Raw genomic sequence first — 24,166 nt, forward strand, 5'->3', positions numbered from 1 at the left:
ACCCCCAGCTTCTGGGCCCTCGAATGCCTGGAGGGCCTGGGGTCAGACAGCTGGCCTGTGGGCCCCTGGCCCCGATATGCAGGCGCCTCAGGTAGGTGTATGGAGAAGGAAATGGCAACCCACTCCAGGACTCTTGCTTGGAGAATCCCATGGACAGAGGAGCCTAGCGGGCTACAATCCATGGGGTTGCAAAGAGTTGGACATGACTGAGCAACTAACATACACACAGGCAGTTGTAATGATGGTTCCTCACGTGCCAAGCCCTTTCCCATCTGTGGGAAGATGAGTCTTGTGGCAGTCCTCGGGCAGTGAACAGGGCGAGCCCGTATCCTTCCCATCTTACCAGCGGGAGCCTTAGTCATATCATGAGTCAGTGCAGAATGGTGCTCGCTCTCAGGGCCTCCCGACCTACAGGCTTCCTCCAACTCAGCAGCAGGTGTTGGGGGAGGTGAGAGCCAGGAGAGCCAGTGCCGGCTGCTCTCATGTTCTCAGGAGGGGGTTTCCCATCTCAGGTAGGGGCTCTGTGCTGCCAAACTGTCCAGAGCAAGTCCAGGTCCAGCCCTGACCATGCTGTCTTAGAGGTAGTCCTTCCTTATTTCCCCTGTGGCTTAGCCATCTGAACATTCTTCTCCCCCTCCTCTGATTATTAGAACCAATTCTCTGGAGGCCGAAAAAGAGTTGAACAATGAATATCATACACACAAAGATGATATCTGATGTCACATTGAGAACTGAGTGTGAAGTAGGAAGCCAAGAAAGAGCAAACATCTCAGGCCTGGGAGGAATCTTAGAGGACACACCCGTGGGAGCGTGAGTCCCTCCCTGCATCCACCGTGCCTGGGTCCAGCCTAGCTGACCACCTCCTGAGCAGCTCTGCCCCTTAGAAACTGCCTCCTTAGGATGAGGCAACATCTGCTCCCCCTGGACCCCCACCTTCCTGTCCCCCTTTGGTTGCACTGTGATGACTGGGACCACATATGTATGTGACAGTCTTCTAGGTATTTGAAGACTTTTCCAGGCTCCTGTTCCAGTCTCTTGAAGCCCCCCCACCCCTCGTGTTAGACTGGGCACAGCTCGTGCCACACACGTGTCACACCCCGTCTGTGGTAGATCTGTGACACACGTCACTAGTCAGTTGCAGTAACTCTTGTTCCCTGGTGGCTAGGGCTTCCCTGGTGGCTCAGATGGTAAAGCATCTGCATGCAATGCAGGAGACACAGGTTCAATCCCTGGGTCGGGAAGATCCCCTGGAGTAGGAATATGACAACCCACTCCAGTATTCTTGCCTGGAGAGCTCCATGGACAAAGGAGTCTAGCAGGCTACAGTCCACGGAGTGGTAAAGAGTCGGACACAACTGAGCAACTAATACTCTCTCTTTCTTTCTGTTCAGTCAGTCCCAGGCTTTCTCCTGCAGTACTCCACGTGGCTGCGCCCAGTCTGTGGAGCTTTACTTTATTGTGAGTTTCCTGAGGTCAAGGACTACTCATCCTGGGTCCCTGGTGCCCACCCAGGAACCAAAGTGTGGCCTCACTTGTCCTAACAGGAGGATGGATTAGAGACTTCCCCCCAGTGCAGATTGTCCCCTTCTCATCAGGCTCCAGTTTGGCAATGCCCCTGTCCACAGCCACCAACAGTCCCCACTGCTTTCCCCAGGAGCCCCGTGGGGCTGCCCCCTCCCTGGTCCTGCACCTTCCTCTGGTGGTATAGCCTCAGACCGTGTCTGTGATCCGCTGGAGTCACTAAGGCATTTTCCCACGTGTCTGCTGCTGCTTTGTGTAATTGTCTAACTTGGGATCCTGAACTCAGGACCTTAATATAAGCTTGGAGGACCAGGGCCCTTTCCCTTCCTGTGTCCCTGTCCCCAGGCCTGGCACCACAGAAGGCAGCCGGCCTGGGCTGACCTGAGCTGAACTCACGGTTTTCCCCATTCACTGCTGCACCGTTCATCTCATCCCGTCTCTCGGCCGCCCAGGGTTCTTGGCTCCAGATTCTGTCACCAGATAGGCCACCTGTCACTCCAGGCACAGTGAATGAGCCTGTTAACACCGTCTTTCTATTCTGGGATCCGCTTGGTCATTCAGAATGATGAAAGAGGCCAGCAATCGAGGTGCACAGGGCCTGGCAGTGTCTGGCTTTGCACACTGGACTGGGGGTCCTGGGACAGATTGTCAAAAGCCAGGCTTTTTGTGACCCGTTACCAGGGTTTGACGTCAGCCCTCCGGGAGTGAGGATGGTTTTAGAGGCTCGCTCTTTTAACTGGCACTTCCCAGGCTGGGCTCCTGGGACTTTAGAGTTTTGGAAAGGCCGCAGCGAGGTTCACATGCTAGAGCCAGCATTTGACAAGTCAAATAGTATTTGAAAAGCCAAATCTTGGATCCTCCATCCCCTACTCCTCCGCCAGGCCAGGCAGGGGCTGTCCACATCAAGTTTTTCTGTTGGGCTGGAGCCGTAGTGGCCCTGTAACGGGCCATCTTCTACTTGTCAGCACCTCCTCACTAGAGTTTGTAGCTTTAATGTATGAGAAAAATCATGATTCAGTAACTGCTGGCATCTCTTTAAAGCTTGGACTCCCAGGGGTGATAGTAATAAGGTGTCCTGCGGGGTAGGGCAGGGGCCTCAGCAGAGCTTCTGGCAGAGCCAACTCTGCAGGCAGGTCTCTGGGGAGAAATAAAAGGATGCTTGCGGGAGATTCCAGCACAGAATGGGTGGCAAGGGGTGAATGTTGCCTGACAGGTTGCTGACTGGATACAGTCGTGGTAATGATGGAAATGTTTTTTGAGAAACAGCATGCTGGTTAGGGGCTGGAGGAGGTGGGGCTTGGCCACAGGTGGGTGCCTCCCTGAATGTCTGGAGCTGGTGGTCTCCAGGCTGGGAGGTGGGGTGGGGGGCAGGGGGACATGGGGAATACACACACACTCAGAGCTCCGGGCAAGGTTGTTGCTCTGGTACCTGCTCTTCGGGGAGCACATTTGCCTTTCTGACCCTCAGTCTCCTCATTTATACTATGAAGAGGTTGAATTAGTCTGGTGGAGCTCAAAATACCACATGGGGAAATTCCACATGGAGGGGAAGAGGAAAATGAAGCCCCCTCGAGGGCCCTGGCTGGGAGTCAGCCAGGCTCCCCAGGCCCTCTTGGGGGTCCCCAGAATCTGGCTCGAAAATCACTGGAATTACTGTCTCCTCAGACCCTGGAATTTGAGAGTTTCATATCCTCGTTCCAGTCACAGTACCCTGTCAACCAGCTATGTGACCTGGGACAAGTGGCCTAACCTCTCTGGTCTCTGCTTTGAGGCTGTAGTGAGATTTAGCCGAGCTGGGAAAGTCCTGAGTGACTGGGAAACCCATGTCAGGGGTTCTGGTATTTTCTGGTAAAGGGTCTGTGTGTCCAGGACTGCACATCCAGGGGAGAAGGGTGCTGGGTGGCCGTGATCACAGGCAGGCAGGGCACCTTTTTTGTCCATATGCTGGGGCTCTGGTCCAGGAGCACCAGACCTCTGTCGCCATGAGCAGCAGAGCCAGAGGCACCGCCAGCTAACCCACTCAGAGGATATTGCCAGACCCTGTGTGAGACCAAGACTAGGGTTCTGACTGGGGCACTGGCCTGGCCAATATCTCGCAGGCCTGGCTGAGTGGCACCTGCCTTCAGCCCTGGGCAGGATGGTGAAGCAGCAGCTACGAGTGCTGGCTCTGGAATCAGAAAGCCAGAGCTCAGATTCTGGCCGCCTGACCTGGGGCTGTTAACTTCTCTCTGAGCCTCACTGTCTTCCTCTTTGAAGTGGGAACGATAGGCCTGGTGAGGAGTTGATGATCTGATACAGTTACATCTTTTCATGCTAGGCCAGTTCACGGCCAGCCCTCCGTCTGGGGTGATGCCCTGGAGCTTATGAGTCATCTGACTGGCAGCTCGCTGTCCTCAGAGAACCAGCTGACCTGAACTGTGGGTCCATCCGGAGGGCATTGCTTAACCCCATCCTCCAGCCCCTCTGGCCTGAACATGTCAGGACAGAACCACCTCAGACCTTGAGCCCAACTGGGATGTGAGCGGGGCTTTCTAAGGAGCAGCTGTCTCTGGAGGGCGCCAAGGCTGTTGCCCCAGCAACCGAGCAGGTCCTTCTCAGGCAGCTGCTCCAGGGCCTTGAAGAGGGGGCAGCCGTTTGTGTTCCTGATGGGCTCTACCATCCCCTGTGCCCTGGTGCCATGAGCCCGCGACCAGACATGGCCTGCCAGCAGAAGGGGTTTCTCCGCTTTCACCCAGCAGACCTGACATAGTGCCAGAGGGGCCTCCTGCTGCCTTGATTTCAAAGTTCCAAAGGGTCTCCTGCCTTTGCAGGAGGTTCTTGGGGACCAGCTTTCTGAGGTGCAGGGAGAGGAGCTGGGGTTCCAGAAGGAGCAGGGAGGTCTGAGGGCAGCAGTTCCAGCAGTGCCATGGGCCTTGTTAGCAGGCGGGCGTGTACCAGCACAGTGGTTTTCTTTTTTTTTTTAAACTTTGGATTAACTAACTCCATTGTTTAATCTTGAGGTTTTATTTATTTATTTTTAAGTCCAGATATTTCTGGCTTCGCTCACCCATGTGTCCACCTGACAGCCAGGGGCCAGAGGCATTAGAGGCCTGGTGTCCCGTAGACGTTTAAACTTCTGATGCCCATTCAAGGCCAACCCACTTAGCTGGGAAAAGTAAGGGATTAGACCCTGTGCAAGGTACACGGCCCACCACGGTCTCACAGAGCAGACTTTTCTACACAGCCACTCTTTTTTCCTTTTTAATAGTTTTTATTTATTTATGGCTGTGTTGGGTGTTTGCTGCTTTGAGGGCTTTTCTCTGGTTGCGGTGAGTGGGGCCTCCTCTTCATTGCGGTGCATGGGCTTCTCGTCGTGATGACTTCTGTTGCTACAGAGCACAGGCTCTAGGTCCTTGGGCTTTAGTAGTTGAGGCACATGGGCTTAGTAGTGGCGGTTCCCAGGCTCTAGAATTCAGGCTGAGTAGTAGTTGCAGCACACATAGGGCTCTGAGGCACATGGGGTATTCCCGGACCGGGGATCGATCCCAAGTCTCTTGCACTGGCAGGCGGATTCTTTACCACTGAGTCACCAGGGAAGCCCCACAGCCACTCTGGAAAGCTAAAAGCCTGTTCTCTCATCTATAAAACATCAGTGATGATTATCTCCCCTCCCAGGCTTGTGTCTGGAATAAAGTAGTACCTGGCCCAGTACTCACTCGGTCATGATCCTTTTAAATCTGTGCGTAAGATAGGCCTCGCCTGGAAGACATTGCTCGAAGCACGGCTTCATCACTTAACGTCAAACAGAATTGCTCCAAGCTTTACCTCCCACCAGGTTGCACTCGTATAGTGTGTGTGTGTGTGTGTGTGTGTGTTGGGGGCTGACCTAAAGGGATCTTTTCTCTTTGTTTTTTATTTATTTTTAAAAAACTTTTTATTTTGTTTTGGGATGTAGTTTTTGGGAATACAATTTATATTGGGATATTGTATTGGGAATACAATTTATATTATATTGATTAACAGTGTTTTGATAGTTTCAGGTGAACTGTGAAGGGACTTGGCCATACATACACATGTATCCATTCTCCCCCAAACTCCCCTCCCATCCAAGCTGCCACATAACATGAGCAAAGTTCCATGTGCTATACAGGAGGTCCTTGTTGGTTATCTATTTTAAATACAGCAGTGTGTACATGTCCATCCCATACTCCCTAAGTATCCCTTCCCTCTATCCCTACCCCTTGGCAACCATAAATTCATTCTCTAAGTCTGTGAGTCTGTTTCTGTTTCGTAAATAAGTTCATTTTCTTTTTTTCCCAATTATTTTCATTAGTTGGAGGCTAATTACTTTACAAATAAGTTCATTTTTATAATTTCTTTTTAGATTCTGCCTATAAGGGATGTCATACAGTATCTCTCCTTCTTTGTTTGAGTGACTTGCTTCACTCACCGTGAGAATCTCTAGGTCCATCTATGTTGCTGCAAATGACATTGTTTCATTCTTTTTAATAGCTGTGTAATATTCCATTGTGTATACGTACCACATCTTCTTTATCCATTCCTCTGTCAATGAACATTTAGGTTGCTTCAATGTCTTGGCTGTTGTAAACAGTGCTCCAGTGAACTTCGAGGTGCATGTACCCTTTCAGGTCATGGTTTTCTCCAGATGTATGCTCAGGAGTGGTGTTGCAGGGTCATATCGTAGCTCTATTTTTAGTTTTTTAAGGGACCACCATATTATTATCCATAGTGTCTGTACCAATTCACAGGGAGTTTTTCAGAGTGTTTGCCCTGGGCATCAGATTATAGCTCCAAGTCAGGAGTAACTCATTCTTCCCTGAGCCTCAGTCTATCCAGCTGTCAAACAGGTTTGTTCAATCATTCAATAAATATTTACTGAGCTCAACCCTGTATTGGGCTTGGTGCTGGGAAAGCATCTTAATTCTATAAAATATTCAGGGTCCAGTCGGTAAAGAGTCTGCCTGCAATGCGGGAGACCCGGCTTCAATTCCTGGGTCAGGAATATCCCCTGGAGAAGGAAATGGCAACCCATTCCAGGACTCTTGCCTGGAGAATCCCACAGACAGAGGAGCCTAGCAGGCTGTAGTCCGTGGGGTCACAGGGAGTCAGACACGACTGAGTGACTAACACACACACTCTCTCAGGAAGCTATGTTAGATCCCCAGGATATGTATCTGGTCGGGGAGAGGACAGAAGACAAGCTAACCAGTAGGTTATCAGTGTGATGAAATTAACAAGGTCCTCAGAGCAAGAACAGCAGCTGTAGACAAGAGTGGTCAGGGAGGACCCATCAAGGATATGACCCCTGAGCCAAGACCTGAGTGGCCAGCAGTGATGAGAGCAGCTTAGGAAGGAGTAGGTGTGCAGAGATGGGGGTGGGAGCATCACAGACAGGGAGCAGCAGGTTCAAAGGCCCTGAGGTGAGCACACACTTGCAGTGTTTATAGAACAGCAGCGTGACTGGAACAGAATGAGCAAGGGGGAAGTGCAGGAACTGAGCGAGCCTGAAGGGGCAGTGCCTGTCACAGGCCAAAGTAGGCAACGTTATGGAGTGGGGAGCCTTTGAAAAACTTCAGAAAAGGGAGGCAGTAATCTAATTTGTACTTTGAAATAACTCCTTGGGTTACTGTCTGGAGCGTGGTCGTGGGTGAGTTGGGCCACTGACAAAGCAGAGAGGCAGGAGGGTAGGAAGTGGAAGACTGGACCAGGCTGATGGGATAGAGAGGAGCCTGGCTCTGTGACATGTGCTTTTGTGGGGGAGGCCGGGGAGGAGCGGGTGGGACTCTCCAGGCTCCTGGAGTGTGTAGCTGAGTGCAGGGGGTCCCCTCTCCAGGAGAACAAGGCCGACGTGAGGGAGTGAGGCGCAGGTTCATCTAGACACTCTGGACTTGAGATGGCCTTGGCGCCTGACACAGGGCTGCCTCGTGTGACAGGCCGTGAGATAGGAGGCAATAACGCCCTTCCAGCTGCAGTCAGGTCTGCGGGCTGTGGAATCCTCCGACTATAGACCAGTTCAGAGGGACTGTGTGAGGGATTCTCTGGGCAAGAAGAAGGTTGCACTGTTCCCGTAGTCTGGGCAGCCCCAGGAAACCAAGGACCCTATCCGAGAGGAGGCCGCCCTCTCTCAGGCCCCCTGGCTTCCCTACACCACCTGAATTACCTGAATTCCACTTTGCCAAGCCATGCCCTGCTCGAATCTGCCCACGTCTTGAGCTCTTCTGCCTTGCTCCTCTGCTCAGAGCACCCCCCCCCCCACCTGAAAACCCTGTCTTTGCTTGCCTTCGGTGACTCTGGTCCATCCTGCCAGACCCAGTCAACCTTAAAGTCTTCCAGAAAGGCCCCCAGCTGTCCCCCAGAAGGTGATCAGTCTCTCCTTCATCCAGAAACCATGGTGACTGAAGTTGCAGGGGCCACCCCAGGATTACAAAGCATCTCCATACCTGCCAGCTCTTTGGATCCCACTCAGAGCACTTGGGGTGTCACACTCCACTTTCTGGTTGAAGCAGTTGACCTGCTCAAGGATGTTGCCTCCATGTGACCCTCATGGAGTTGGTGCAGTGGCTGGGGCATGGGGGAGCAGTCAGACTTCAGGTAACTTGGGTTCAAGCCCTGGCCCTAATACTGCCTGGCTGTAAGGTGAGCTCGGCTGAGTCTCCTCACTTCTCTGAACCCCACCTGCAAAACGGGGCAACAACAGACCTACTTCATATACCTTTTCTGAGGATTTGTTTGGCCAAAGTCCAATCCATTCTCATTATTCATGGTGCTTACACACATACTGTCTCACAGACACTGAATTAGCGATACTGAACCATTGTTCCAATGGGAAATGCAGAGTCTCCCTGCATGTCTACCAGCTGCCAGCAGAAAACACCAAGGTTTCTATTAAAGACACCTATTTAGTATATTGTTGATTTGTCAACGTGGAATTAGGCCAATAACACCATAACTGACACCTGAACAAAGCTTGTCTGACACACACGTTTTCTCCTTATGGAAAAAACATCTTCTTGCACTTAACAACACTGGACACCACTTCAGCACTATACTTCAGGCCATTTCAAACTGAGAAATCACCACCAGCAACAAAAAAACACAGAAAAATGTGAAAGCACAGCATTAAGTAGACCAGGAAAAGGAGGCTTATTTACAGTATGAGCCGAAACAGAAGGACAGTGTCGCCTTGTTCATTGTCAGCTGGGAACCTGTGTGGTGGGCGATTCGAATTGTCGGGCTCTGCCAGTGGCCACAAAAGCCCCGCAAGTGTTGATTGAAAGGTTACAGATGAGTCTTCGCGCGTAGGCAAACTCACATTACAGACTTAGGAATAATGAGGGCTGGGTGTAGATGGAGCACTCGCTCCGTGAGGTCTGCAGTTAGTATTGGAACCGTCACCAACAGGAGTGTGTCCTGAGCACGTCCCCTCTGGACAGCTGGCTTTGTCTTCCCCAGAGTGTCACCTTGGTAACCTCTTGGCTCCTGTGGACTTCAGAGTGGGAGGCCAGTGCAGGTTGTGGAGGCCCTGAGGCCACCCCCCCCCCCCGAAGGGTTTGTTCCAGTTCCACTGGGAGGGAGGTGGCACCACGGAAAAGCTTCAAAGCAGTGGTGTGATTGGATTCCTTAAGTGGCCCATTGACCAGCATGAAAGAGGGATGGGAAAGGTAAGACAGGAGGTCGGGGAGCCAGGGAGCAGCAGTGTGGGGCATGTGGGGGGGAGCTGGCTGTCCATCAGGAGAGAAGGGAAGGATGGGGAGGTAGTTAAGAAACCCCTGGCTGGGTGCACTCAGTCCCCAGGAGGATGTTGGGGGGAGAAGTGCTGCCAGTCCCTCTTACTGGTGTTTGAAATTAAAGTTTGATGTTGTTCTGAGGAGCAGTGAGGGAGGTGGTTCCAGGCCGGCACAGGGAGGGAAGAGCAGGGGGCATGTGGGCCGTCAACAGGAAAGTGGATCTCAGAGGCCAGTCTGTTCCTGGGATTTTCTCCCAGCATCCTCTGCTGTGGGGAGGGAGACAGGGAAGGAAGGGGAATTGGAGGCCGAGTGGGTGGGGAGCCTTGACTTCTGTTTTTATGATAGCAAGTGAGCCGCCCAGTTTAGTTGCGTGTTGACCCGTTGCATGAGACAAAGAGAGATCTTACAGGTTCTCAGACAGCCCTTCCTCCAACAAGCCCTTCCCGGAGCCTGGCAGAGCCAGCCAAGGGAGTTTAGGGGTCTGGCTTTGAGGTCAGATCTGTTTGCAGAGGGTCTCGGGTGGGTCCACAGGCTCTTCTGCAGAGCCTGCGGCCATGGCTCCCACACTGTTGAGGCTGCCTCCTGCTCGGCTCCTGGGCACCAGCCGACCTGAGGGCCGGGCTGGGCCTCCAAAGCACTTGCAGGGGGGTTAGCCTCCTGAGGTTGCTGGGGAACCACAGCCACTCCTCTGAGCATGTGAACTCTGATTGGCCCTCTTCTGTACCTTGACATTAAAAAAGACAAACAACGTGCAGAAGCAAATTTATTCCAAGCTGAGAGTTTGCTGGGTAAAATCTTAGTGCAGAAGGCAGAAATGAGATAAAGGGGGCCCCTTCTCAGAAGAAGCAAGGGCTTGTGCACAGTGGGGTAGGGAGGCTGGGCTGGATGTCTGGGGCCGGGGGCAGGCGGCCTCACACAGCCAACTTCTGTCTGAGCCTGGGCGTGAGGGACCAGCCGGGCCAAGGTGAAGGCAGGGAGGCACGCAGCCCCCAGAGCTCAGCAGTGCGGTGCGCAGACAGCGCTGGGGCTCAGCAGACGTTTCTCTTAGGATCTTTAAAAATACACACAAGAACCAGCTGGAGGAGCCAGTCATCCTGGAGTGATGCTCACCCCCAAGCTTCCCAGGGCAGGTCTGAAAGCTTTCCAGGGTGAATGGACACAGAGTTGGCCCCACTCGCCATGCTGGTGTCAAGTGCGGCACACAGAACGCCCCCACACAGGGCAGGGAGGGCCGCAGTCACATCCTGGCCGGCGCCAACATCTTGGGTCTCGGGGCATTTGCTTCCTCTAAAGTTCATTGGCAAATGATGGTTGTGCACCCTCTCTGGACTGGGGACTGGCTGCTGACACGCATGGGACACACAGTCAGAGACTTGGCCACAGGCCTGAGTGCCCCAGAGGAGAGGGTCAGACTCTGCCTGGGCCAGAAAGGGCTGGGGGTGGAGGGATGGGCCGGAGAGCAGGAAACACGGAGGATATACAGAGGGGTTTTGCCTGAGATTATGCATGTGCAAGAGGGCTTCAGTGCATGAAGAGTGTGGCATGTTTGGGAAAGGGTGGGAGGGTTCTCTGAAGCTCGAAGGGGCATGCTGAGGGGGTAGGAGGGCGGGAGGTGAGGCTGTTGGGATGGGAATGTGGGACCAAACAGGAAGGGCTCCAAAGTTGGGACAGGACTAGAACCTTGAGTTCTAAAGTGCCGGAAGCCTTCACTATGGCTAAATCTTGATTTTTGGCACCCGAGGGTTTTTTTGTAGTGGTGAGGTTCTTTTTCTTATTCAGCGAATACTTACAGAGCTTTCTGTGCTTGAGACATCACCGTGGGCCTGGGATACGACCTGCTGTGCCAAGACAGACAGAGTCCCCCATCCACGTCAGGCCTGTAACCACTGGCAAGATTTGCTAAGATGAGCAGATGACAAACGTGGCAGGTGCTCTGATGGAAATGCTGAGAGACGCGAGATTAGGGAGCAGTCAGGGGAGGCCTCTGGGAGGAAGTGACCCTTGAAACGTGAGGAGCTGAGAGAAGCCTTCCAGGCAGAAGGGACAGCATGTGTAAAAGCCCCAAGGTGGGAGGAAGTGCGGGAGTTCAGAACACAGACTGGCTGCATCTGGATGCTGGAAGGGGCTGTGGAGGTGTCAGCCTGTATTTCTTGGCATTTCATGCCTGTGAAAGAGAACTGTACCATAAAGTCAGGCCCCATCCTCCTGCCCTGGGTGGGGGTGGGGGTACAGTGCTCACAGGTGAGTGACGCCCCCCACCCACAGAGGCCCCAAGGCCTCGAAATCCAGTCCATTAGTCACACCACTTGTCTGTCACCTGTGCCCCCGGAGACATAGAGAATCCGAGATAAGTTCACTTGTCCTTTTATCACATCTGGCTATCTGACCTGGCCTCCCCTAGTTCACGTTCTCTTTCTCTCTCTCTCTCTCTAATTTAGAGTGGCTGCCTCAGCAGGACTCTGGCCTACACACCCTGAGAGAGAGACTGGAGGGTCAGCCCTCTGTTGAGGCCCTTGACTGTGGACGGTCCCATTGTCTCCTGGGTGGGGCGGGTCCCTACACAGATTGACTCCATCAGGCCAGTGTCAGCCTACAACACAAGTGGGAGACAAGGACCCCGACTGCAATCACAGGGCCTCAGCTAAGCTTAGAGCCCAGTTCTGGGTCCTCAGGCTCACTGTCACCCGCTTTAGGGAGATGTTCTTAGGGAAGTGTCCCCCCTTAAGCATTTTGAGCGGATTGAGACTTCCTACTCCTGGGGAAGAAAACTCCACTGATGCTTCCTTGGGACATTCAGGCCAACCAAACAAACGAATCATGAAATCCCCGGTGAGTCTGGGCTCTGCTGGCCGTGGGCTTCAACAGGCTACTTTACGTGTCCAGCTCTTGAGGGAGACTGGCCCGGGCCTGGTCAGAGAACCAGTCCAGTCTCCCACCAGGGGCTGGGGAGTGGTAAACTTTTGGCTCACCCCTAGGCCTATCTCCCTCAGAACGAGAAAGCAGTCAGAGCCGTGCTGGCCCTGGGCTGTCTGACCTCAGTGATGTAGCAGGTACGTCTGTCCAAGGGGCTCCCTGAGCAGGCTGGGGAATTTTGGACAGAGGAGGAGCTGAGTGCTCTGAGTTCTGAGCTCCCGGAGCACTGAGTCCCCTAGACTGGATCGGGCACGAGACCTGACTCCTGGCTCCAGGCTCTTCTGTGGTGGCCTCTGTTGTTGTTGGAGCACTCATATCACAGCTATCTCTCTGCTGAGGAGGGCCCCTGACTCTCCTGGTCCCCAGTGCGGGCCTGGCCTGGTACATGTGTCTGTCAGGTGAGCAGACAGGTGGATTGTCTCAATTACGTTTTTTATTTTTGTTGTTTGGTCACTCAGTCGTGTCTGACTCTTTGCGGCCCCACGGACTGCAGCACTCCAGGCTTTCCTGTCCTTCACCATCTCCTGGAGTTTGCTCAAACTCATGTCCATCGAGTCGGTGATACCATCCAACCATCTCATCCTCTGCCGTCCCCTTCTCCTCCTGCCTTCAATCTTTCCCAGCATCAGGGTCTTTTCCAATGAGTCGGCTTTTTATTTTTAGGCAATGATCACTTACATACACTTGCAGGAAATAATACAGAGGGATCCTGGTACCCTTTACCCAGTTTCCTTCAGTGATAAAATCTTGCAGAACTGTAGTCTGCTGTCCTAGTCGGAATACTGACATAGATACAGCCCAGCAATCTTACTCAGATTTCGCCATCTTCACTTGTATCACCTGTGATGTATTTTATCGAATGTGCTTTCATCACAAGTGCAGGTGCCTGTATCCACCAGCACGGTCAAGATACACAGCTCCCATCAATTCGCACATACTGGGGTCTTCCCTGTCACCCTTTTGTAACCAAGTCACTTCATCCTCCTCATCACTCTTTCCCCCTAGTCTCCGCACAAACTGCTAATCTGTTCCCATCTCTATAATTAGGTCATTTCAGTAATGTTTTATAAATAGAGTCACATGATCTGTAACTTTTGAGATAGCTTTTTCATGAAGCATAATTCACCTGACATTCATCCAAGTGGTTGCTTGTATCAGTGGTTCCTTTCTTCTGGCTGCTGAGTGGTCTTCCGTGGTCTGGGTGCACCACAGTCACTCACCCATCGAAGGATATCTGGGTTGTTTCCAGTTTGGGCCTATATCATATAAAGTTGCCATGAACATGCACACATAAGTTTTTTGTGAACATGTTATCATTTCTATGGGCTAAACGCCCAAGAGTGTGGTTATTGGATTGCATGATATTTGCATGTTTAATTTTAAAAGAAACTGCCAGATCGTTTTCCAGGGTTGCTGTATCATCTTACATTCCCACCAGCCATGTGCGAGCAATTCCATTTCTCCACATCTTCACTAGCATTTGGTGTTGTCACCATTTCTTATTTTGGTCATTCTTATGTTTGCGTGGTGACATCTCGTGGGGCAGATGAATGGGTTCTCCTGCGCCTTCTCCACGGCCCTGGTGGCTCTGCGCCATCACCATCACCTTGATTGGCAGCCCCTTGAAGGCAAGGCTTAGAGCCCCTCCTCTGGCTCCTGTGGTCCTCACCTGGGTAGAGGCTGTTTCCATCCTCACTGGGGAACGGGCATTTGGAGTTAAGATGCCAAGAAAAGCCACTGGATGTGACCTCACCCCTCAGAGGAAGTAGCTTCTGCTAGTTGACCAGCATCTCCTGTTTCAGACTGAAAGTGGAGCCAGCCCTGGGCCAGGATCGGAACGGGACACTGAGACCCTCCCTCCCACCCAGGGCAGGTCTTAATCCCCTGAGTCTTGCTGGAAACGGGGAGTCTGCCTGGGCGTGGTGGAATCCTGGGGGAGGCGGACTGATGTGTGTTCTCACATCTCGAGGTGGAGGTGGTGCAGCGGAACGGCACCCTGTGGGGATGACTGAGCCCTGAAGGATGTGTTGGTCTTTGACCAGACAGGGAGGGGGCTTCAGCGCAGAGGAGCAGGATGGAGGGAAGGTAGAGTAGGAGGGAAGGACGAGAAGGGGAGTGGCAGGTCCCAGTGAGCTTGAGGACAAGTGAGGCTAACCATTCTTTAACTGTCCTGACCACGTGGGTACCCCAGCTGGATAATCCCTTTTGTGGGACTAAGAGGGGGAGGGTGTGTTGGTCCCTGTGGTTGGTCCCCCGCTAGACTTGACCTTGGCTCAGCATGAGGATGGGCAGGGCTCAGGTCTGTCTGTCTTGGTCATGGCTGTGTCTGATCCCCATTCTCCTCCAGAAATCCTCACCGAGGCCAGAGCTAGGGTCAGGTCAGGTGGGACCTCAGCCCTGAAAGGGGCTCCAGAAGGCTGGCAGCTTCACCCCTGCCCTGCCCTCCTCTCACCCATCTGCAGGTTCATCATGCCTAGTGGCGTATAAGAAGACCCCGCCACCGGTCCCTCCACGCACCACGTCAAAGCCGTTCATCTCCGTCACAGTCCAGAGCAGCACCGAGTCCGCCCAGGACACCTACCTGGACAGCCAGGACCACAAGAGCGAAGTGACGAGCCAGTCTGGCCTGAGCAACTCCTCGGACAGCCTAGACAGCAGTACCCGCCCGCCCAGCGTGACACGGGGCGGCGTCACCCCAGCCCCCGAGGTCCCCGAGCCACCCCCAAAACATGCAGCTCTGAAGAGCGAACAAGGGACGCTGACCAGCTCTGAATCCCACCCCGAGGCCGTCCCCAAAAGGAAACTGTCATCTATAGGAATACAAGTAGGGGCCCCTTTCGCACTCTGTCCTCGGCCTGCACCGCGCACCTGCCTGCGTGTAATTACATCTGGTGGAGTCCCACTAGGTCTCCTGGGTCACGGTGGTTTGTCTGTTCTGGGGGGTTGGCCCCAAGTGGCCAAACCAAATTCCACCCATAAGCCATGCCTTCCTCGAGGTCGCCCGAACGTGGTGCGGGCCGTGCAGCTGTGGGCGCGTGTCCCTGCTCCAATGATGGGTTGTCCCGGTGAATGTAGTTACACTCAGCCAGCCATCTCCTGTCCACTGTTTGCCTGTCCTCCTCTGTCTGTCTGTTCACTCCACCCTTTGCCCTGCCAGCCGACGTGTGGGAGACAGGACTGGCCCGACAGTTCTCTGATCCAAGGTCAGCTCAGGTGCGGAGGCTGCAGCCCTGCCTGGTGGTGGGAGCAGTGTGGAGCGTAGATGCCAAGGGCCAGGGGGACCAGGACCCAGGGCCCTGGAGCCTTGGGGGTTGCTCCCAGGGGACTTTGCCCAGAGCCTTCTCGGGCCTTGGGGACAGGTAGGTTGCCAAGCCCACAGCAGATTGAGAAGTGGGACATCGGTCCTGACGCCTCCCTCCGCAAGAAAGGATCCAGACAGATGAGTCCCTGGGACTGAGGGGCCAAAGCCAGGAGACGCTTCAGGAAGCTGGGCTCACTGTGCGCTCCTGACCACAGCGCACAGCAGGGCCGGGTGCGCTAGCTTCCCCCGCACTGCCGCACGGTGCCTCCTGCATGATCTCATATCAATACTTGTGTGTGATCTGAGCGGGGGAAACCTCAGCCCCACCTTGCAACTTTCCAAAAGCTGTTCTACACCCTTAATTAAGTAAAGCACACTCTGGGCGGGGGTGGGGAGTGAGGAGGGCAGCTACAGTGGGCTGAGAGCTTGAGGAAGGCAGAGCCCTTCCTAACCCAAATGGTGATCAAGGACATCCAGGTGGCATGCGTGGTGGCTTAGAGCAGACAGGATCTCCGTTTCCCCAGCCACGCCTGGCCAAGTGCACAACAAAGCACCAGAATTATAGAAGGAACATGGGACTCTAAGGAGGGCTGAATGGACCAGAGATGGCTCACTGGCTGATTGCTTGCACCTGCTTCTTGGGGAGGCAGAGTTTAGGCAGCTCTGGGCTACAGTTTCGCCATGGATACAAGAAAGTTGGCCGGGAGACTATGTTTTCTGGTCTGCTTCATAAGAAGTTCAGCCCTTGGCCTGTATGTCACTCTGGAGGGATTCTGAGGGGTACAGAAAACAGCCTAGTCTTGGTTGGGCAGCCCCACCCTCTCCTTGGCCAAGCCAGATTCTCTCATCTTTACAGAAGACCCAAGAGAGAGTTAGAGTCACCCTGATTTCTTACACTCAGAGGCTCACACGGGGCTGTGAACTCTGGCTCTCGGGCCCATCTAGGCTTCTCCCTGTCGGATCACCCCACCCCCATCCAAGCTCTCCAAGCAGTTCTTGGGAGCCGGTGATGCCCCGTCCCCTGAGCTGGCTCTAGCTGAAGGAGACATGCAGTTACACCCTCCATGGTGGGGAAGTGCCTGGTGCTCAGCCCTGTCCCAGAAAGCCTCTGTGAAACCACGAGACCAGAGCTTCCAATTTCAGTGACAGTCCCAACCACCGTCGTCCCATTCCTTGCTGCCTCGCGCCCTGGCCCAAGTGTGGGTTCTCCCTCATTCATGAGTGGTGATGGAGGGGCTGGCCTGGCCACTCTGGCCACGTACCTCTGTCCCAGGAATGAAAGGTAGGCTCAGGGCATCACTGGTATAGAGAAAGAGCGCCAACCTTGCACGCGGCTCTGGTCCTTACTGCTCCCCTGGCCCACCTGGTGCTGACGGTGACCTCAGCCGAGTGTGATCAAGGCCCAGGGACGGCGTCCCGTAGGGCCCAGGGACTGGGCCAGCTGTGGCCTTGGTGACAGCTTTCAAATCCAGAACCGCTGCCCGGGATTTGCCCCTCGTGCGGCGGCCCCAGCCTGCCCTTCAGCTGCAGGGTTGGGGGAGTGACCTCTGCCTCAAGACAGCCCGGCTTCAACTACACCAGATAACGGCTGTGGCTTTGTGTGTGTGTGTTTTCTTTCTCTTTCGTTGTCCTTTTTTTTTTTCTTCTCTCTGATGCGTGTAAAGGAGAGGACTAGAAGGAACGGTTCCCACCTCTCGGAGGACAACGGACCCAAAGCGATCGATGTGATGGCACCCTCCTCAGAGTAGGGAAAGGCGGTCCTCTCCACCCCATCCCACCTCCCGCCCGCCTGCCCGCCCGCCTCCGCGCGAATGAGCAGTGCCCGGCTTCACCTGGTCCGGCCTCGGGCCCACGTGCAGTGTCCGCATGCCTCGTGTGCGTCTGTCCGCTCGTCCATTTGCGTCGTCCCACTAATGTGAATTTCAGCAGCAAGTGTGGTGTTTGTTTTTTTATTTTTGTCTTTGTCCCCGTGCCGTGGCTGTCGTTGTCCTTCAATAAGGTTGACTGCATTCAGCCAGTGCCAAACGAGGAGCCCAGTCCCGCTACCAAATTCCAGTCCATCGGGGTTCAGGTAGAGGACGACTGGCGGTAAGTGGCACCGAGGTGGTGGCTGCCTCTCCCCTCTCCTCTCCCTCCCTCCGCTCTCACCTCTCCCGCGCCTCCTCCTCCTGCTCTCCCTAACCCACTTCTCCTTGCTGGATTTCTAATAACCAAGCTGGGTTGGGGGTGCGGGCGGTGGTCCAGGCGTGGAAGGCCGGGCGGGCGGGCGGCCAGGTGCACTGATGAGCAAGGGTGAGCGCTTGCTCCGTGAGAGGAATCAGCCACGGGGGCTGAGGCCGGGCAGAACCACGGCCCAGCACCTCCAATGTTGGTGGGCTTCCTGGCCCCGCTGCAGTAAACAGGCAACCTTATGACCTTGTCCGTGTGTGCGTGTGCGGGCAGGGCGGGGGCTGAGCTGAGAATGAGACGGGGCTGTGGGACCCGCTTCAGGCGCATGGTGAGCAGACGATGCATCCGTTTCTCTGTCTCCCGTGTGTCCGGGTCGGGGTGGCCTCTGGTCTCCGACCCTCTTGGTGACTCACCCTTTCCTGTCCCCACCCCTCCTCCACGCCGTTCCCCGCCCACCCCCCCCACAGAAGCAGTGCCCCCTCTCACAGCATGTCCTCCCGACGGGACACCGACTCGGATACCCAGGATGCCAACGACTCAAGCTGTAAGTCGTCTGAGAAGAGTCTCCCAGACTGCACCCCGCACCCCAACTCCATCAGCATTGATGCCGGCCCCCGGCAGGCCCCCAAGATTGCCCAGATCAAGCGCAACCTCTCCTATGGAGACAACAGCGACCCTGCCTTGGAGGCGTCCTCGCTGCCCCCGCCCGACCCCTGGCTGGAGACCTCCTCCAGCTCCCCGGCAGAGCCAGCACAGCCCGGGGCCTGCCGCCGGGATGGCTACTGGTTCTTGAAGCTGCTCCAGGCGGAAACTGAGCGGCTGGAGGGCTGGTGCTGCCAGATGGACAAGGAGACCAAAGAGAACAACCTCTCTGAAGAAGGTGGGTGCTGCAAGGCCGGCTCTCTGGGTTGGGCGGTGGGGGTGCCAGCCCCGAGTCTCCGGGGTTCGCCAGGGGGAGTCTCTTTAAGTTCTCTTCTTGGCTCAGTTGTGAGCCCACCTCTTATTTTCATTCTTGCTTTTCTTCCTTCTATGCAACTACATAACCAGCCTTTTTCCAGAAAGAATTTATGTCAGCAGCTGCTAGTTGCACAGGCGGTGGGGTCAGCCGCTCCCGGGGTTGAATCCCAGCTCTTTGCTTCCTGGGGAAGTGACCTGGGCAGGTTTCTCTGAGCCTCAGTTTCCTTACCTGTAATGTGGAGATAGTCCTCCCCTCTGTGTGGTGGTGCATGTTCAAGGTCTGAGGAAGTACCACGCACGGAAACTTGGCACCATAACTACACCTTCAGCGGTTCCTTACTGAGCACCTACTGTGTGCCAAGCATCGAGGGTCTAACTGTGGGCTCAGCAGGGTGTGAGGAACTGTGAATGGGTGAGACAGAAATCATCTACTTCCCTACTTAGGTTTCTGTCTATACCATGCCTGTTTTCAAAAATTCCCGTGAGAAATTAGTTCAGGAAAGATCTAGGAATATGCAGGGAGCCTGGAGTCCCAGGTGGTTGGTACAGGGAGGGGAAGCTCTGGCCCCCAGTTCGCTCCCCTCCACAGACCAGGCAGGAGGGACGTAGCATCCCACTGACCCCTGGTGGGCAGGGCCTGAGGAAGGCACCCCTTTATGACGCAGAGTCCCTGTTTCCACTGTCTCTAGGCTAGTTCCCAGCTTTGATGTCACACTCACTGGTGTGCAGGGAACTGTTGTGAGGTATATGTGAGGTATATACCTAATAACTTCTTACAGTACTAGTATTTACAAAATCAGAGCAGAGGCACGGATCCTGAACTGCTTCTAATGGAAATCATCCAGCCTTCTGCCCTTCTTCCTCAGCCTTCCCCACCTTCAGCTTTCAACCGCTCCGTCTTCTGGTATCTACCTTCAATATTTCTTTCATTCTTCTTCTTTTTTTTTTTTAATGGGCGTACCTTTCATTTTCTCTCAAGTTAATCATCATCATGTATTGAAATCTGCCATAATAGTTCATATTTAGCTGTGTCACCTCCCCTTCCTATGTCCCACCCGCCATATAGTACATCAGTTTGGCATTAAAAAAAACAACCAATATTTCTGTTTACTGTGAGCATGTAAATGATGTTCACTGCAGAGCCTTGTAGTAGGATTTCATTGTCTCATACATTTTATTTTTCCTAAAATGAATGGTCACCTCCTCTTTTGTATACTTTGTTTTCTAAGCTCTTATTTGTAATTTTTTTCACATGCCCCAGGAGATCTGCCTGCCCCCCACCAACATTGTTTCCCAGGTGTGCAGATGGATCAGATCATCTCAGGATCTCCTATCTTTCCCAGTGCCCTCTGTCCCCAGCTCTGGCCAGGTTGCTTTCTAGGCCTGCTACCTAGCTGCTGTCCAGAGACTTCCGTTTTCATCACCTGGGACTGCCCTTAGCTACTTTCCTGCTTTTTGGACCATGTGGTCTTCTCTTCTGGGTTTCGTCCTTCACTTTACTGGAGCACACCTTCAGTTGGAGATAAATTTTTGGAAACCACCATGTCTTTTTTCAGACCTCATATAGTTTGGCTGAGTGTAAAGTTGAAAATAATAAATACCAATTATTTTTATATAAATGTAGATATATATATAATATTAAATAACATTCCCTCAGAACCTTAAAGAGGCTGTATTGTACTTAGCTTCCATTACTTGTGCTTAAAAAAAAAAAAAAAAGCGTGGACTTCACTGGTGGTTCAGACAGTAAACAATCTGACTGCAATGCAGAAGATGCGGGTTCAACCCCAGGGTTGGGAAGATCCCCTGGAGAAGGAAATGGCAACCCACTCCAGTTTTCTTGTCTGGAGAATTCCATGGACAGAGGAGCCTGGCGGGCTACAGTCCATGGGGTCACAAAACCGCTGAACACGACTGAGTAACTAAGACTTTCACTTTCACTTGTGCCTAAAAGTTTGAGGCTGGTCCAGTTCTCAGTCCTTGGAAGCTGTTAGAGTCTTCACTTTACCGCTTTTGTGAAGGTTCTAGATGATGTGTCCTGGAATAGGTCTTTGTGCCAGTAGTTAATAGGCCACTTGTATGTGGAGACTCAGACCTTTTGTTTCTGAGAAATAGTCTTGCATTAATTTTTAAAAAATAATTCCCTCACCTCTACTTGTTCTGTTTTCTCTCTCTGAAACTGCTGTCACTCAGATGTTGGGTTTGCTGAGTTGACCCTGTAAAACTGTCTCAGATCTTTTTTGTCTGTTATCTTTTTATTGTCTGTCTTTCTAGAAGGCTTTTTCTTTTTTTTCCCATGCTGTAACAACTTTATTGAGAGATAATTCACATGCCATAAAATTTACCCCTTTACAGCGTTACTATTAGTAGAGTTAGTATACTCATAATGCTGTGCAACCATCACTACTATCTGAATTCAGAACATCTTCATCACTCCAAAAAGAAACCCCATGACTAGAAGCAGTCACTTCTCATCACCTCCGCCCCACTGTCTCTTAGCAACCACTAATTCCGTCTCTGCAGATTTGCCTATTCTGGACATTTATGCAAATTGAGTCATACAGTATGATCGTATGACAGGTCTTTTGTGTCTCACTTTTGCCCTTTTTTTGTCACAGTTTGCAGGTTCATTCATGTTGTAGCATGTATCAGGTTTTCATTCCTTATCATGGAGTAATATTCCATTTTATGGATATACTGCATTTTATTTAAACATTTGGCTGTTGATGGACATTTGAATTGTTTCCACTTTGAGGCTAGTATGAATAATGGTGCTATGCACATTTGTGTATAAGTTTGTGTATGTAACCAGAAGTGGAATTGCTGGGTCATACGGTTATTTTGTGGAGGAACCTGCTGAACTTCCATAGTGACTGCTCCATTTATAACATTCCCACTAGCAGCACACGAGGGTTCTAATTTCTCCACATCCTCACAAACTCTTGTAATTACTGCTCTTTTTGATTATAGCCATCACAGTGGTAAAGTAGTACCTTGTTGTGGCTTTGTGTTTCCATGGTGGCTAATAAAGTGTATAGTATTTTTGCATGTGCTACTTGTGTATCTTTTATTGGAGAAATCTATTGAGATCTGGAGGTTTTCTTGACTTTACTCTGTCCATCAAATGTTTATTAGAGCCATCCGTATAACAGTACTTTCTTACTCTGTTCCTTTTTCATAACATTTTTTCCTTGTTACGTGGATAGAGTATCTTCTATCTTTCTAAGACCTACATATATATTTATTTAAGTTTTCATGTGTCTCTGTGTTGTCTCTATTTCCTTTAGATCCTTCTTTCTATGTATCTTTTTCAGTTGGAATCTTTCTTGGAATGTCCAGTAATCTTTGGTTGTTTATTCATATTAAAAGTGAGCACCTAACCCAGGAGTAGGAAGGGATGGACTATAAGATCACTGATTTTATTGTTAGCCTAGTAGTTCCTCTTGTTTTTTAATTTTATGATTTAATTTAAAATAGAACTTCAGAATTTCCTGGTAGTCCAGTGATTAGGACTCAGCACTTTCGCTGCTGTGCCACAGGTTCAGTCCCTGATTGGGGAATAAGAATCCCCCAAGCCATGTGGCGTGGCCAAAAAATAAAATAAAACTTAATTTTAGAGTTAGCAAAAGCAAATTATATAAAAATAGCAAAAGTCATGGTAATATACTGGTGTGTTGGTAATATACAGTAGTAACATCAAAGATGAAGAAATAATTATTTAACCATCAGGATAAAAACTCTCTAATAGCAGGATAAAACTCATAATATGGAGAAGGAAATGGCATCCCACTCCAGTATCCTTGCCTAAAAAATTCCATGAACAGAGGGGCCTGGTGGGCCACAGTCCATGGGGTCGAAAAAAGTCGGACACAACTGAGCGGGGGGGAAAAAAAAAACAACAAACTCATAATAGCAGATAAAACTATTATGAATAATACTGCTATGAATATTCATGTACAAGATTTTGTTTGACTACCTGTGTTCAAGTCTTTTGGGTATATACGTGGGAATGGAATTGCTGGGTTGTGTGGTAATTCTTTAATTTTTTTTCATTTTGTTACTGTGAAATATATATAAAACTTGCCGTTTTAACCACTTTTAAGTGTGTAATTCAGTGGCATTACCTATATTCACAATGTTATATATCACCAACATCTATTTCCAAAACTTTTTTATCACCTCAAATCGAGATTCTGTACCCATTAAGCAATAATTCCTCATTCCCCTCTCCACCCAGCCCCTGGTGACCTCTGATCTACCTTCTGCCTCTGAATTTCCCCATTCTCAATCTTTTGTGTAAGTGTAATGATACAGTGTTTGTCCTTTTGTGTCTGGCATGTTTTCAGGGTTCATCCATGTTGCAGCGTATTAGAACTTCATTCCTTTTTATAGCTGAATAGTATATTCTACTGTATTTAAATATTGATACCACATTTGTTTGGTCCATTCATCTGTTGGCAGACATTTGGGTTTTTTCATCTTATAGCTACCGTGAATAATGCTGCAGTGAACACTGGATATAAGAATCTGTTTCAGTCCAATTTTCAGTTCTTTCGAGTGTAAACCCAGGAGTGGAATTGCTGGGTCACATGGTAATTCTATGTCTAGCTTTTTGAGGAATCGCCAAACTGTTTTCCACAGCAGTTGCGCCACTTTACATTCCCACCAGCAATGCATAAGGGTTCCAGTTTCACGATATCTTTGCTAACACTTGTTATTCCATCTTTTAAAAAAAAATTATAGCCATCCTAGTAGGTATAAAGTAGCATCTTGTTGTCATTTTGATTTGCATTCCCTGATGACTGACTCTAAGCACCTTTTCGTGTTCTTATTGGTCATTTGTGTATCTTTGGAGAAATAATTATATTCAAATAGTCTCTTTAATGGGGCTGTTTGTCTTTTTGTGGTTAAATTTAGGAGTTCTTTACATATTCTGGATAATAGGCCCTTGTCAGATATATGATCTATAAATATTTTCTTCCATTCTGTAGGTTGTCTTTACACTTTCTTCATAGTGTCCTTTGATGTGCAAAAGTTTTTAATTCCGATAAAATTCAATTTATCTATTTTTCTTTTATTGCCGTGCTTCTGTTTTTTAAATTGTGAATATATATTAATTTAATAAAAATTAAAATTAGGACAGGGACTTCCCTGGTGGTCCAGTGGTTAAGAATCCACTTTTCCAATGCAGGGGACTCAAGTTTGATCCCTGGTCAGGGAACTGTGATCCCACATGCCGCAGGGCAACTACGGACACGCCCTTGCAATTAGAGAAGCCCGAAAGCTGCAGGGACAACCCAGCGCAACCAAAACAAAAAAAAAAAAATTTTTTTTTTTTAATTAGGACAAAAAACAATGAGGCAGTGAGAGGTAACCAGCAGGTCTATGGGCAGGGCCTTCTGAGAGGTAGGCTTGCAGACACCTCAAAATGTTGGTTTCAAATAACACAAAGTAAAAATCATGTCAAGATAACGAAACCAGGTACATTAATATATAGTTACTAAAATAGTAAATAAACCTGTAATGTGATATGTACGTCTTTGTTAAGGCATTAAATAATACAGTCTTGCAGTCTATC

At 51.1% G+C, this 24,166-nt stretch overlaps 1 protein-coding gene across 1 annotated transcript in view; it reads left to right on the forward strand.

The window, feature by feature from the left end:
- Nucleotides 1–24,166, forward strand: part of LOC133045077 (disks large-associated protein 4) — a 63,408-nt gene that overhangs the window by 16,027 nt on the left and 23,215 nt on the right. Inside the window, exons 2-4 of the mRNA XM_061127200.1 lie at nt 14,624–14,985; nt 17,462–17,550; nt 18,099–18,511. Of these exons, the coding sequence (XP_060983183.1) occupies nt 14,624–14,985; nt 17,462–17,550; nt 18,099–18,511 (864 nt within the window). The remainder of the gene's footprint in view (nt 1–14,623; nt 14,986–17,461; nt 17,551–18,098; nt 18,512–24,166) is intronic.

This window comes from Dama dama, chromosome 23 (assembly GCF_033118175.1).
Source record: "Dama dama isolate Ldn47 chromosome 23, ASM3311817v1, whole genome shotgun sequence".
In the NCBI taxonomy this organism is placed as follows: Eukaryota; Metazoa; Chordata; class Mammalia; order Artiodactyla; family Cervidae; genus Dama; species Dama dama.